Below are 13,631 nucleotides of genomic sequence, written 5' to 3'. Positions count from 1 at the left end.
GACGAATTAAAGTTCTATTTTACATATTCCTCGTTTTTGATATTCCGTTTAATATTACTAGCTATATAGAACATTTAGCCATGCCCACATAGTTTTATACGATTGATGAATCAATTTTCTATTTAACTGGTGTATTCTTAATACTTGCTTTTATTGCATTTTGCGTAAAAAGAGGTTTTAGCGAAATAAGACTGGCGACTTCTTATAGTACGATATAATATAATATAATGATTCGGAAGTTCTTTTTGAAAGTTTGCAACAAATTGACACTATTTTTGTGCTGTTAAACATTATAGTCTTTTGGTTTTCATTCAGCTTATCGATGCGCAGTGTATATCGGTACTTATGTGCGATAGGTGGAATGAATTTTGACAGCCCTTCCCGTCCCGCTCTTTCGCAATCGATTTGGATCATTTAAATCAAAACAAAACATTTGGAAATATGCGTCTGACGTTGACCCGCCTTGCCGCGCTTACGCCAAAACTGAAGGAGCTGCGCATCGTATTGGATCCAACCGGCGATGCCTCCAAAGGAGCAAGGTTCGCCATGGAATGGTTGCTCTTAGCATTACATAATTTAACAAAATAAACCAATAATTTCAGGGAATTTGTGCAGAAATTCTATCCCAATCTGAAGAGAGACAACCCCAACCTGCCAATCATGGTGCGCGAATGCGCCGGAGCCCAGCCACGACTGTGGGCACGCTATGGTAATTATATAAACTGCACCCAGAACTCCAAATGGTCATCTATAAATACATCCTCTCCAGCTAAAGGCAAGGAAATCTCCGTGTCGCTGACTAACAGGGAGGCTCCAGACATTCAAAAACAGTTGGAAGCGGTGGGCAAGTAAACGGAGACCCTTAACTATAGGAAAACGAAACCATTTGTAGGCGATATTAAAATTCAAAATAAAAACACCCATCTCTTCCACTGTCGGCACAAATTGTACCACATCTTGTTATTTTAGTCTGAAAATCTTACATGTGTAGAGATTCTCTGGGCTACATTAAGTAAACAGGTAACAAGCTCAATCGCTAAACGGTGGCAGACCAAACTGCTCCGGCTTGAAATCCTCCAGGGACCGCAGCACTTGTGTGGCATGGGAGCATCGCTCCTCGGACAAGCGTGGATCTGGCACCATAATCACCTGCATGCCAGCACTTTCACCCGCCGTCACGCCGTTGGGCGAATCCTCAAACACCAAGCACTTGGACGGATCTGGCGTGTCACCGAACCTTCCAGCGGCCACCAAAAAGATATCGGGCGCTGGTTTGCCGTTCTTCACCTCGGCGTCGGTGGAGCCGCACACCTTGTGATTGAACAAATTGAATAGTTCCTTGTGGTGTGTGGACTTCAGCTCCACCATGTCGGCTCCGGAGCTGGTGGCCAGGGCGAAAGGCACCTTATTGGCATGCAAATGACGCAAAAGGCGTGCGGCACCTGAAAGATATTACGAAACATAATTACGATTGTTGTAATTCTCGGTTTCGGTAACATTCGAATGGGAGGGCATGCTGAGAGCGCGCAATAGATGATGAACGGGAAGCCTTTTAGTGTACTGGCGGTGCTAACCTTCCAGAAGCGGAACGTTTCCAAGACGCTTGTGGCACATATCCGAATAGCGCTTGAGGAAGTCATTCAACGAAATGGGCAAATTGCATTCGCTGATGACGATTTCGGCCGATCGCTCTTCCGTGGTGCCCATAACCCGAAACCGCGTTGCCTCCGGATATGGACGGCCAAAGGAGGCGGCTATTTGCTTAGTGATCTCCTCGTATATTCTCTCAGTGTCTGGAATGTTAGATACCAAAACATAGATTAGTACCTGGCATCAATTGGGCATTCCCCATTAAGGTTAGAGCATTGTCGCGTTGTTGTTTGGCATACTCCTCCCAGGTGATCGGCAGTTCGTATGTATTGACCATAAACTCAGCCACCTGCCGTGTCTGCAGACCCATTAGCTGCTCCTTAACATCGAACGTGAACGTCTTGTCATACGGATCGAGTACTTTTTGCGCGGCCTCCGTGTATAGGCGCTCGGTGTCTGGTTTGTGTAAGAGACGCTAATTCAATCACAATCACAAGCGCATGCGACACTTACCCAGCAAGAGGCCGTCCATATCGAAGATGCAGTGGGTCACATTTCTCAATACCTTTTTGGCCATTTTGTCTTCCTCCAGTACGGCTCTTATGTAATGCGGTGGTTGTCAGTTGTTAGTAAATTTGCCCAAAGAGCTGCAATAAACAGACGTTAGAACGTCACTTCACTTCGATGCACGTTCACATCAGATGTTCGCCAATCTCCGCCTCTCTCTTTCACCCTTGCCAAGGTCTTTCGCGTCTTCTTATTACATTTAATTCGATGGTGTCCTTGACCCAAGGACGTTCCACTGCCAAATTATGATAAGCCTTGACCTACACGTAACGTTTGCTTCGATTCCTTCGTGAACAGTGTTTACTGGGGCTTAGCCCACTTAAGCCCCCTTCATTTAAAAAGGATGCTAACTAGATAAATATTTTTGTGGATTCATCCAATCCTTCAGTCCAATTCACCTTTACTTAAAATTAGACCACGATATCTTCACCTGAACTGCGCGAAAAATCTTCAAGACCCATAATTTTCGTGAAGAATACACACTGGTCGACAATGGGTTAATCCCTGTCCACTTCGGAGAAAAAAATAGAATATGTGAAAGTGTGGCAGCGCTCGTCGGCAAAAAAAAAAACAAACACAGACGCCAATTTTGATATATTTAATTGCTTATTTTCCATTTTTTCCGAAATGGGCGAACGCTACAATATCCACAGCCAGCTGGAGCATCTCCAGAGCAAGTACATCGGCACCGGGCACGCGGATACGACCAAGTTCGAGTGGCTGACCAACCAGCACCGGGACTCGCTGGCCAGCTACATGGGGCACTACGATATACTCAATTACTTCGCCATTGCGGAGAACGAGTCAAAGGCACGGGTCCGGTTTAATCTGATGGAGCGCATGCTGCAGCCTTGTGGACCACCCCCCGAGAAGCTGGATGACTAAGCAATCATATTATAATTCATGAAAATAAATGTAAAAAAATTCCCTTCTATTTGGGCGTCCTTTAATATAGCCCCCACAGACATAACGCCCCACGTTGTGGTTTCTACTTCTATCGGATCAGAAGTGCTCTCGCACTGTGATTTTGGGCTTGATACCGTTCTGGCACAAGAACTCTCGGCTGGAGCAACTGATAGTCTCGAAACTCTATCAGGAACGCTGTGTAGTGCAAACGTTCCTACGAAAAGCAGACGTCTGGATCTGGATCGACTGTTAAGCTCCTGCGGATGGATGGCAGGTGTTTTTTGAGCCATAGTATTATTACCTTCCAGTCCAGCAAAATCGTGGACTGGATGCACAAGCAAATGCCATTCATACTAGAATTTCTAATTGAAATAATGTGCCGTCACCAGGAACGCCGCGTGAACGCAACAAGAGCCAAGAATGTAACAAGCCCATCGAGCTGGCAGCAAGACCACCCATGAACAGGACCATGATGGCTAGACTAGCGGGAGGAAAAATCAAAGCTCAACAGACGGAACCCAGTGATGACGGGGAAAAAGATGGTGAAATCCTCTCTGGATCGCTCTCCTGCCTGTTGGTAGTCTTGCCAAGCGGCCACATTTTAGAGTTATAAAAAAGACAGCCAAGAATCATAGCTGTGTCACAAGTTCACGTATACTAAATTTTCATAGAAAAGATTGTTTTTCTTTTAAATTTATTAAAAAACAAATACATTTTTGATGTTCGAATGTAATCCGTTTGCTTTTTTCTGAAGAAGAGGAATCTGAAAAGAAAATGAAACATTATAATGGGGAATACATCCAAGGAACATAACATCTTTGAACTACAGTTCATCTACAGTAAGTGCATCTTATATATTAAAGCACTAAACGCACCTTAACTTAGGCACTCAGCAAGCACACACCACCGGCCTTCTTGATTTTGTCTTCAGCCTTCTTGGAGAAGTACTTGGCCTTCACAATGACGGGGCGGGCGGGTAGATGACCACGACCCAGCAGCTTGTAGTAGCCCTGCAGAAAGAAATTGAACTGATATTAAAAATTGTTCTTCATGCGAATCGGTAGAGACCCCATTTGCTTGTGGCTGTGTCTTTGATCTGTAAGGCTTTCTCTACATGGTGAGAGCAATTGTACGGTCGCATTCAGTCCGCCCATCGCCTTGGGGATATCTTCATGTTCAAAGACACAGCAAACAGCAGCAAAAAAAGGAAAAGGGTCAAGGTTTCAACTTACGAATTTCACCAAATCGATGACTGGAGCTTTTGTGCTCTTCTCCTTCTCCAGCTCGGCGAATTTCTCGGGACCGACCAGGGACCAGAGTTTGTCCAGGTTGATTTCGGGCCTGAACTTGTGCTGGCGGCGCAAGTGGAAGTTCCTCATACCGACCTTGCCGAAGTAGCCAGGATGGTATTTGTCGAAGTTGATGCGGTGGTGGTGCATGCCACCAGCGTTACCGCGACCTCCGGGATGCTTGCGGTGCTTGCCGATACGACCATGACCATGGCTGACATGACCACGCAGCTTTCTGGTCTTCTTCCGCTTGATATTTGACTACAAGTAGGAAAGTAATTCGCCTTTAATTCATGTTTACCTGCACGTGTGACAGCTGGCACGACTGCGGCCAATGGCACGTGTGAGGTTATGTTGCCACGCCGAAGTCGCTTTGGCCGTTTTGCTCACTTTCACATTGTGCTATTGCACACTTTTCTTTAAACTATGTGCAGCTAAACAGCAGCACAGTTAATCAAGCCTAGCCATAGGCAGGTGTGATTATTTTCCCATTAAAACTAATTCAAAATGCACAACGTACTCACCATCTTCAGAGTTTTGGAAAGAAAGAAGGAAATAGTGATGTAAGAAAACATCGATGCATCGATGACAACATCGATAGACATCGACATCAGAAATATACCGAAATATACCGCCTCATTTTCAAAATATACCGTATATATACTGACGAATTCAAGTTCTATTTTACATATTCCTCGTTTTCTTTCTTCCGTTTAATATTACTAGCTATATAGAACATTTAGCCATGCCCACATAATTTTATCCGATTAACTAAACTATTCTCAACTTGACTGTCTTATTTTAAACACTTGCTTTTATTGGACTTTGCGTAAAAAGAGGTTTTAGCGAAATAAGTCAAACAAAAAACAAATAGCGAAATAGGTCAATCAAAACAAACGAAAAAGGAAATTCGTTCATATTGCTCAATTTTGATATTCCATTGAATAATGCTGACTAACTAAATCTCTCAGCAATGCCCACATAGTTTTATCCCATTGATGAATAAATTTTCTACAAGATTGGATGGTTTTTAATCCTTGCTTTTATTGTATTTATTGTAAAAAAAGGTTTAAACGAAAAAGTCCAACCAAAAAAGAGTCGCAATGTTGCTGGTATTTGAAGACGTGATGCGTGTATAGGCCTTTGTATACCCTATTTTGTTAATTTGATATGAAGATGAAACGTGATTTATAAAGACCTTTTCTCAAATTGATATTCTTTAGACATATTCAAGTACATTATTAGTATCTTGTATATATTTATGTCGATCCTGATACCTACTGAGCCTTGGAAGACAAACGTATTCACAATTCTATAACATCCATTTCCCCCAGGGTATGTGTGCTTGGAATTAGCAACATTTGTGCACGGAATTAGCAACATTTGTGCATGGAATGAGACTCATTGTTGCAAAAGCGAAACTGCGGCGAACGGGTATTGCCTATATTTCAAGCTATATAGATTTGCCCACTTAGCTTTATCCCATAGATAAATGCATTTTCTACAAGATTGTTTCTTTAAATTACCTTTATGTATTTTATTTTGGCAAAAAAACGGTTTTCAAGTAAATGTTTCCGCAACTTTTGTGTATGGAATGCGCAACATTTGTGTATGGAATGGGACTCATTGTTGCTAAAGCGAACTGCGGCGAACTGCGGCGAACTGGGGCGAACTGCGGCGAATTCAAATTCGATTCAAAAAAACGACCAATTCCTTATATTCTTTGTTCCGTTGAATAATACTATCTATATGGAACATTTAGCCATGCCCACTCAATTTTGTACGATTGATGAATCAATTCTATACATGATTGGCCTATTCGAAATACTTGCTTTTATTGGATTTTTATATAACATTGAAAATTAAATTAATAGATTGATGAAATTGACAAAAATACCATGGGAGCAGTATGACCCTCAGAAATATACCGAAATATACCGCCTCATTTTCAAAATATACCGTATATATACTGACGAATTCAAGTTCTATTTTACATATTCCTCGTTTTCTTTCTTCCGTTTAATATTACTAGCTATATAGAACATTTAGCCATGCCCACATAATTTTATCCGATTAATTAAACTATTCTCAACTTGACTGTCTTATTTTAAACACTTGCTTTTATTGGACTTTGCGTAAACAGAGGTTTTAGCGAAATAAGTCAAACAAAAAACAAATAGCGAAATAGGTCAATCAAAACAAACGAAAAAGGAAATTCGTTCATGTTGCTCAATTTTGATATTCCATTGAATAATGCTGACTAACTAAATCTCTCAGCAATGCCCACATAATTTTATCCGATTGATGAATCAATTTTCTACAAGATTGGATAGTGTTTAATCCTTGCTTTTATTGTATTTATTGTAAAAACAGGGTTAAACGAAAAAGTCCAACAAAAAAAGAGTCACTATGTTGCGTGTAGGTCTTTGTATACCCTATTTTGTTAATTTGATATGAAGATGAAACGTGATTAATAAAGACCTTTTCTCAAATTGATATTCTTTAGACATATTCAAGTACATTATTAGTATCTTGTATATATTTATGTCGATCCTGATACCTACTGAGCCTTGGAAGACAAACGTATTCACAATTCTATAACATTCATTTCCCCCAGGGTATGTGTGCTTGGAATTAGCAACATTTGGCATGGAATTAGCAACATTTGTGTATGGAATGGGACTCATTGTTGCAATAGCGAAACTGCGGCGAATCGGGTATTGCCTATATTTCAAGCTATATAGATTTGCGCACTTAGCTTTATCCCATAGATAAATGCATTTTCTACAAGATTGTTTCTTTAAATTACCTTTATGTATTTTATTTTGGCCAAAAAACGGTTTTCAAGTAAATGTTTCCGCAACTTTTGTGTATGGAATGCGCAACATTTGTGTATGGAATGGGACTCATTGTTGCTAAAGCGAACTGCGGCGAACTGGGGCGAACTGCGGCGAATTCAAATTCGATTCAAAAAAACGACCAATTCCTTATATTCTTTGTTCCGTTGAATAATACTATCTATATGGAACATTTAGCCATGCCCACTCAATTTTGTACGATTGATGAATCAATTCTATACATGATTGGCCTATTCGAAATACTTGCTTTTATTGGATTTCTATATAACATTGAAAATTAAATTAATGTCAGCGATGTTTTTTGAACTAGAGTGATAGTGATGTAAAAAAACATCGATGCATCGAAGAATAAATCCGATGTATCAATCCAACATCGTTTGATTTTGACAACATCGATGGACATCGACATCGATGTTTTCATTCAAACTTACATCACTAGATGAGATCAGTGTGACCGCGGATTTATCGATAAAATATACCGTCCGACCCTCAGAAACATACCGCCTCATTTTCAAAATATACCGTATATATACTGACGAATTCAAGTTCTATTTTACATATTCCTCGTTTTCTTTCTTCCGTTTAATATTACTAGCTATATAGAACATTTAGCCATGCCCACATAATTTTATCCGATTAATTAAACTATTCTCAACTTGACTGTTGTATTTTAAACACTTGCTTTTATTGGACTTTGCGTAAAAAGAGGTTTTAGCGAAATAAGTCAAACAAAAAACAAATAGCGAAATAGGTCAATCAAGACAAACGAAAAAGGAAATTCGTTCATATTGCTCAATTTTGATATTCCATTGAATAATGCTGACTAACTAAATCTCTCAGCAATGCCCACATAGTTTTATCTCATTGATGAATAAATTTTCTACAAGATTGGATGGTTTTTAATCCTTGCTTTTATTGTATTTATTGTAAAAACAGGGTTAAACGAAAAAGTCCAACCAAAAAAGAGTCGCAATGTGCTCAGGAAGTGCTGTTAGGTGCACACTACCTTCGAAATAAATTTTGAAATATTTAATAAAACAGCGTTTTTTCTGGCCAACAATTTAATAACATTTTAAACTTCATCCACTAAGCGAAAGCGCTGATGTTGCTTTTCTGGAATAACGTTGAAAAACTTCTTATAGATGGTTTGGTTCTGTCGTCCTGCGTAGTTTCTCTGAACCCAGGTGTGGTCCCAATTTGGCTCGATTGTCTCGCAGGTCACGTAAACTTTTCCGTGCTCCATGGCAAACAGAGTTCCATTGCGTCCAAAGCCCACCTGATGGATAAACATTGTTTAATTTACATCGATGCTTCTGTGGTTAACCTTACATTCAAGCCCGGATGGAATCGAGTTGTCAGCTGTGTGGCCAATATTGTGCCTTCAGAGACAATGTGTCCGTCCATCACTCGCCATCCACGGTGCTTTGGTCTGGGATGTCCTTTCTTATTCCGGGTACTGCCGCCGGTCTTCTTACTGGCATTACGTATGGTGGCTACGGAAGCACTTGCAATTAGATCGCGTCAGCAGGTTGGGACTATTCAATACGTACTTATCAGAGGCTGGTCTGCTTTGAGACACTGCAGCGACAGTTTTTGCATTATAGTAAACGACATTTCGGAGTTTTTAATTGAATAAATAGCGACAGGTTTTCTTTTGTTTATGCAATTCCAGCTTAAGTGTTGCCACACATCACAAAAGAAAAAAATATATAAAATCCCGAATTCCAATGGATGAAGAACTATACTAACTACACTATGCTGCTTAAATTATACAAAAATCGAGCAATTTGTCTCTTTATTTGCATCAAAATACAGAAATATTTAAGCATTGCAATATAATTATCTTGGAATGCATTGGAAAATGTGCTGTAAGACGCATACAGCCAGCTGTTCATGACAAGCTGTTGATGTAATTTTTACCCTAATCCATTAGAGCAACACTCGCCGACAAAGAAATTTACATTTATTTAGAATTAAGGTTTAAAGTTTAAATATAAGCATGACGCAGTGGGGCAACATTTGTCGCATCTGCAGCAGCCCCGCAGACTATGAGATTTTTGCCAAGATACCAACGTATTTGCATGGTACCACAAATGAGTTTCTCAATTGGCAGAAGCCGATTAACATATTGCTTGAGGAGACGACGGGTTTGAAAGTACGCCTCGAATATTCCAAAAAAGTTACGAAGTCTTTCAAGTGCTGTCTCTTTTCTAGAACTCTACAGACGATGGACTGCCACGCAACATATGCGCACCATGCATTTCGTATCTAAAACACGCCGTCACATTCCGAGAGCAGTGCATTAAGAACGCACTCAGTCTTAAGCTGGCGGCGCTCTATCAACAAAAGTCGGTGAATATATCGGAGAAGAGTCAACAAGATAAGGAGAGTGCACTGTTCACGGCCGAGGATCTGCGGTATGTGGAGCAGCGGCCTGTGCACAACCTGTTGTTGAACAACGCCGTGAAGCTGGAGGGAACAAAAGACAAAGTTCACAAGCAACTGCTCAACCAGAACGTGCCACAGCTGAGCGTCAACTCCGAACAACGAACACAGTATTTAAATTTATTATACGACAAGAATCAGCAGTGTAATGCCTTCCAGAGGAAGGCAAAGCACAGTAGGGACATGGAGCTGCCGACCACCAGCGGAAACGTCAACGGCAACGGCAATGGTGTTGTCGAGGACGAGGAAGACTATGCCGCTGTCAGCTCTAGCGATGAGAACGAGGAGGCTGCCCTGCTGCGAAAGCACAAGAATTGCTACAATTATAGCGAAACGAATTTCGAGGAAGACGATCCCATGGAGCAGGACCAGTTGCGCGACATTAAGGTCACTATTCCAGAGCCTATGTGGAAGGAGCGCAAATGCCCTGCATGCCTTAAGCGGTTCATGTTCGAGGACTCCCACCAGACGCATCTGGACAACTGCGTTGAGTATCAGTTCATCACATTTGTGACCGAGACGACAAGGTTGCTAGAAATAAGAAAACAGAAGATGGTCTCGCCCCACGAGTTCATCAGGCGCATGATCTTTGCATTGCACAAAACCTGCACTTGGCTGCAGGAACATTCCATTGACACGCTGCTGGCCGAAAAACTGAACCAAGTGAAGGTCTCAAATGGTGAGAAAACAGCAGCAGCACCCACGGTAGAGTTAGAGGTGAAACTTGACGATATGTTCGACTATGTTAGTGGTACGACAACGCCTATTACGGCGGAGAACAATGTCCTATATGCGATTGCCCGCTCGGAGAGTACGAATTCTCAGTGTAAGCCAAAAGCGATTGAGCGCACCGAGAGTACTAATTCTGCGATTACTGATTCCCCAAGAGCCTCGCTGGCAGGGGTGAAGAAACCCATTCCCATTCGCGTGAAACCCGCAAATAGTTCGATCGGAATGGGTCTTCGACCCTCGCCGCAGCAGAGTCTGCGACCTTCGCCCCCGCAGCCCAATGGGAAAAAGCGCAGGGAGCCTCTCGGCTTGGGACTTCGGCCTCCAGCGCAGCAGCAGCCAGACGGCGACAAGCACAAGGAGCGGGTATCGTTTCTGGAAAAGCTGCAGCGTGCTGCAGTCACACCCGGTTCAGGCACTCCTCCTGCTCAGGCGGCCCCTCCATCATTCTCGGCTCGCTGCGGGCAGTGCAATTTACCCTTTGACTCTGTCTCCGACTTGGAGATTCACAACAGTAACTATCATAACAGCCAAAACGAGAATGAACCTACTATTAACTCAGACGACGATGCCCAGAGGCGTCGTATAATTGCCCTTTTCGAAGATGATATATAAGTTTTCCAAGTGTATATCGTGATACCCCCATAGTTTTGTTTTTTTTCCAAAGATTTCATAAGTTTAAAGTGTTTATGTTCGAGATTCCAAACGTATTCTTAGCTTTAAGGTGTATTCATGTTGTTTTTAAATCCATCTGCAATATTTATATTTCTTTCATAAGCCTATTTAGTGTTTTGTAACAAACTCTCATATATAGTACGCACTTTTTAAAGACCAGGGCTTGGAACTAATGGAAATTAATCTAATCCTCAGACCAATAAAGAGATACCCAAGACTTAACCGAAACTACTTATGCGTACACTTTTAATTGTTCCAACAATAAATTGCTGTCCACAATGTTTAGACATAGGAAATTCTTAAGCAATCGCATCAAGTCATATCTAAGATTGGAATCTTGTAGAGCAAACAGCCGGTTTAGAGCATTGACAAAGTTCTCGGGCTCCGCCAAGCACCCGAGCAGCTTTGGGTCCCCCTTGGCCAACAGGTTGGCCATCACTCGGACACCATAGTAGATGCGCATGCTGCCGCCGGCGGATGAGTCCCAATCGGTTTTTAAATTGCCAACAAAGAAGTTGACCAGACTTTCAGCTTGCTGCACGGAGAGATCTTCTTCTGAGCAGATGATATTCAGTTGATGGATAATATACATATAATATTCGCTGCCTTGATCTGTTGGGAGCTTCTCCTGCAGGTGCTCGACAATGTACCTGCGATCGACGGCGCTCACAGTGCAGGCTGCGTGGGTGGCAATCAGGTACAAGCAAATGCCAGCGTCATCCTGGAATCTGTTCAAGTCATCGGTGGGCGCTGTGTAGAGTTTCCACAATTTGGGGAGTATCTGCATTTGCAGCAGTGTTTTGGCTGCCTTCTCGCAAGTGGCCAACATGTTGGCCAGTGTCCAAAGACAGCTTCGTTTTAGCCGCTCCTCCTTTCCATCCAAATATGTTACCAAATAGCTGCCCGCCAACGCTGTGATCTTCTCCGAAACGTGACCTTCGCCCAGCGACAGGTTGCAGAAGCATTCGGCGGCATCGATTTGACGTTGCATGTTTGGACCTGAAACGCATAATCTATATAGACTCTGGGAATAGTTGGGTGGGGGGATCGATTTATAAATACCACTTAGTTCCTTAACAAGCACCTGTATGGCTCCCGGGATCCCAGAGAATGTATTGATATTCTCGTTTCCCTGTAGGAAGGCATGGCTCAACCGGTACATATCCTCCGATGTGGCATGCTTGCGTCTCTTGATCCTTGCAGCCAGTCCACAGACATCCTTTGCACTCAAATTCTCCAGCTCGCTAATTTCGCTCTTGATCTGCCCCAAGCCAAAGCGCAAGGCATCTGTTGCATTCGTACGAAATATCTGGCGTTGCTCTTTGGCATAGCTGCGGATCTTAAGCCGAAGCATGGAATCCTCGTTTCGAACGATTGTCTGTGAGTCCATTCTTTTTGGTTTAAAATTTTAAAATTGTAAATTCACAACAAAATTAAACAACAGCTGTTTCGATAAAATTCAGAAATATACAGACGAATTTAAGTTCTATTATACATATTCCTCGTTTTTGATATTCCGTTGAATAATACTATCTATATAGAACATTTAGCCATGCCCACTCAATTTAATGCGATTAATTAACCTATTTTCCACTTTACTGGCTTATTTTAAACACTTGCTTTTATTGGACTTTGCATAAAAAGAGGTTTTAGCGAAATAAGTCAAACAAAAAACAAATAGCGAAATAGGTCAATCAAAACAAACGAAAAAGGAAATTCGTTCATATTGCTCAATTTTGATATTCCATTGAATAATGCTGACTAACTAAATCTCTCAGCAATGCCCACATAATTTTATCCCATTGATGAATAAATTTTCTACAAGATTAGATGGTTTTTAATCCTTGCTTTTATTATATTTATTGTAAAAAAAGGTTTAAACGAAAAAGTCAAACAAAAAAAGAGTCACTATTCAAAAATTCGCGCCTAACAGCACATTTTTCATACATGTGTGTTCGCGCATAACAGCATAACATGGGAACAATTGGCGCCAAAGGCTCCTCTTCAGTTTCAAATTCAAACAATATGGGAATGCACGCTTCGGTGTGGAGGCGATACATTCTCCATAAATGAACGCAGTTTTTGTAGTATAAAAATATACTTATGCAAGGCCACCTTCTCGAATAGACTAACCCACCAACCCACCAACCCAGAAAAAATAGACAACAATAAATTTCTACAAATATTCCAATATTTTTTTGTTCGATTTGGACTATGGTTTTCGTGTTTTAAGTAAGTTTTCCGTAGAATAAAAGTAAAGGAAAGCGAAGCCCTAAACTTTTGTATGTGTGTGCCGGCTTCAACAGGTGTATATGTGTGTGTGCGTCTGTCGAGCGTTCAGTGGCTCTGGCGGCGTGTACGAAAAAAATTTAATTGTGGCACGCACAGTGAAGCTCTGCAACGATCGCACGATTGGACTTGCATCGCCTTGGCATAAATGTTCAACCTCACTGTATCACGTTGCGCGTTGCTTGACTCACTCGCACACACACACCCACTCACTCAGTCTCATGAAAAAAGCAAAGCCTCTTCAGGAAATTCGCTGGCCCGGGTCCGGTGGCTGTATTCCGTG

The 13,631-nt window shown here is 41.8% G+C and overlaps 7 protein-coding genes across 10 annotated transcripts; 3 read left to right on the top strand and 4 right to left on the bottom strand.

Annotated features, from left to right (window-relative positions):
* The first annotated feature begins 312 nt into the window (after window positions 1–312).
* Window positions 313–946, top strand: LOC108163507 (NADH dehydrogenase [ubiquinone] 1 alpha subcomplex subunit 2). Its single transcript, XM_017298837.2, has 3 exons — window positions 313–539; window positions 603–709; window positions 770–946. Exons 1-3 carry the CDS (start codon window positions 442–444, stop codon window positions 850–852), a joined length of 288 nt encoding a protein of 95 aa, XP_017154326.1. The 5' UTR covers window positions 313–441; the 3' UTR covers window positions 853–946.
* Window positions 928–2,625, bottom strand: LOC108163505 (probable pseudouridine-5'-phosphatase). 4 transcript variants are annotated; one of them, XM_017298835.2, is made up of 4 exons: window positions 2,556–2,625; window positions 2,104–2,237; window positions 1,828–2,046; window positions 928–1,442 (listed from the first exon to the last, which is right to left on the bottom strand). In XM_017298835.2, the coding sequence occupies exons 2-4, from the start codon at window positions 2,165–2,167 to the stop codon at window positions 1,030–1,032; spliced, it is 696 nt and encodes a 231-aa protein (XP_017154324.1). In that variant the 5' UTR covers window positions 2,168–2,237; window positions 2,556–2,625; the 3' UTR covers window positions 928–1,029. The 4 variants fall into 4 exon arrangements, with proteins under 4 accessions (XP_017154324.1, XP_017154323.1, XP_017154321.1 ...); XM_017298834.2 differs by lacking the exon at window positions 2,556–2,625 and adding an exon at window positions 2,422–2,528; XM_017298832.1 differs by lacking the exon at window positions 2,556–2,625 and adding an exon at window positions 2,355–2,466.
* A 73-nt stretch (window positions 2,626–2,698) lies between these two features.
* On the top strand, window positions 2,699–3,091 carry LOC108163508 (splicing factor 3B subunit 5). The gene has a single exon (XM_017298838.2). The coding sequence runs from the start codon at window positions 2,785–2,787 to the stop codon at window positions 3,040–3,042; it is 258 nt and encodes an 85-aa protein (XP_017154327.1). The 5' UTR covers window positions 2,699–2,784; the 3' UTR covers window positions 3,043–3,091.
* A 630-nt stretch (window positions 3,092–3,721) lies between these two features.
* Window positions 3,722–4,966, bottom strand: LOC108163506 (60S ribosomal protein L27a). Its single transcript, XM_017298836.2, has 4 exons — window positions 4,877–4,966; window positions 4,296–4,613; window positions 3,939–4,073; window positions 3,722–3,826 (listed from the first exon to the last, which is right to left on the bottom strand). The coding sequence occupies exons 1-3, from the start codon at window positions 4,961–4,963 to the stop codon at window positions 3,945–3,947; spliced, it is 534 nt and encodes a 177-aa protein (XP_017154325.2). The 5' UTR covers window positions 4,964–4,966; the 3' UTR covers window positions 3,722–3,826; window positions 3,939–3,944.
* A 3,258-nt stretch (window positions 4,967–8,224) lies between these two features.
* LOC108163406 (50S ribosomal protein L27) lies at window positions 8,225–8,925 on the bottom strand. The gene is made up of 3 exons (XM_017298670.2): window positions 8,761–8,925; window positions 8,540–8,703; window positions 8,225–8,486 (listed from the first exon to the last, which is right to left on the bottom strand). Exons 1-3 carry the CDS (start codon window positions 8,822–8,824, stop codon window positions 8,283–8,285), a joined length of 432 nt encoding a protein of 143 aa, XP_017154159.1. The 5' UTR covers window positions 8,825–8,925; the 3' UTR covers window positions 8,225–8,282.
* Window positions 8,926–9,133: 208 nt separating this feature from the next.
* On the top strand, window positions 9,134–11,287 carry LOC108163404. The gene is made up of 2 exons (XM_017298668.2): window positions 9,134–9,365; window positions 9,425–11,287. The coding sequence occupies exons 1-2, from the start codon at window positions 9,210–9,212 to the stop codon at window positions 10,997–10,999; spliced, it is 1,731 nt and encodes a 576-aa protein (XP_017154157.1). The 5' UTR covers window positions 9,134–9,209; the 3' UTR covers window positions 11,000–11,287.
* Window positions 11,278–12,547, bottom strand: LOC108163405. The gene is made up of 2 exons (XM_017298669.2): window positions 12,122–12,547; window positions 11,278–12,058 (listed from the first exon to the last, which is right to left on the bottom strand). Exons 1-2 carry the CDS (start codon window positions 12,447–12,449, stop codon window positions 11,292–11,294), a joined length of 1,095 nt encoding a protein of 364 aa, XP_017154158.1. The 5' UTR covers window positions 12,450–12,547; the 3' UTR covers window positions 11,278–11,291.
* Between the last annotated feature and the right edge of the window lie 1,084 nt (window positions 12,548–13,631).

The sequence above is a fragment of the Drosophila miranda genome, chromosome 4 (genome assembly GCF_003369915.1).
Source record: "Drosophila miranda strain MSH22 chromosome 4, D.miranda_PacBio2.1, whole genome shotgun sequence".
Lineage (NCBI taxonomy): Eukaryota > Metazoa > Arthropoda > Insecta > Diptera > Drosophilidae > Drosophila > Drosophila miranda.
This window is presented reverse-complemented; position numbering and strand designations above follow the sequence as displayed.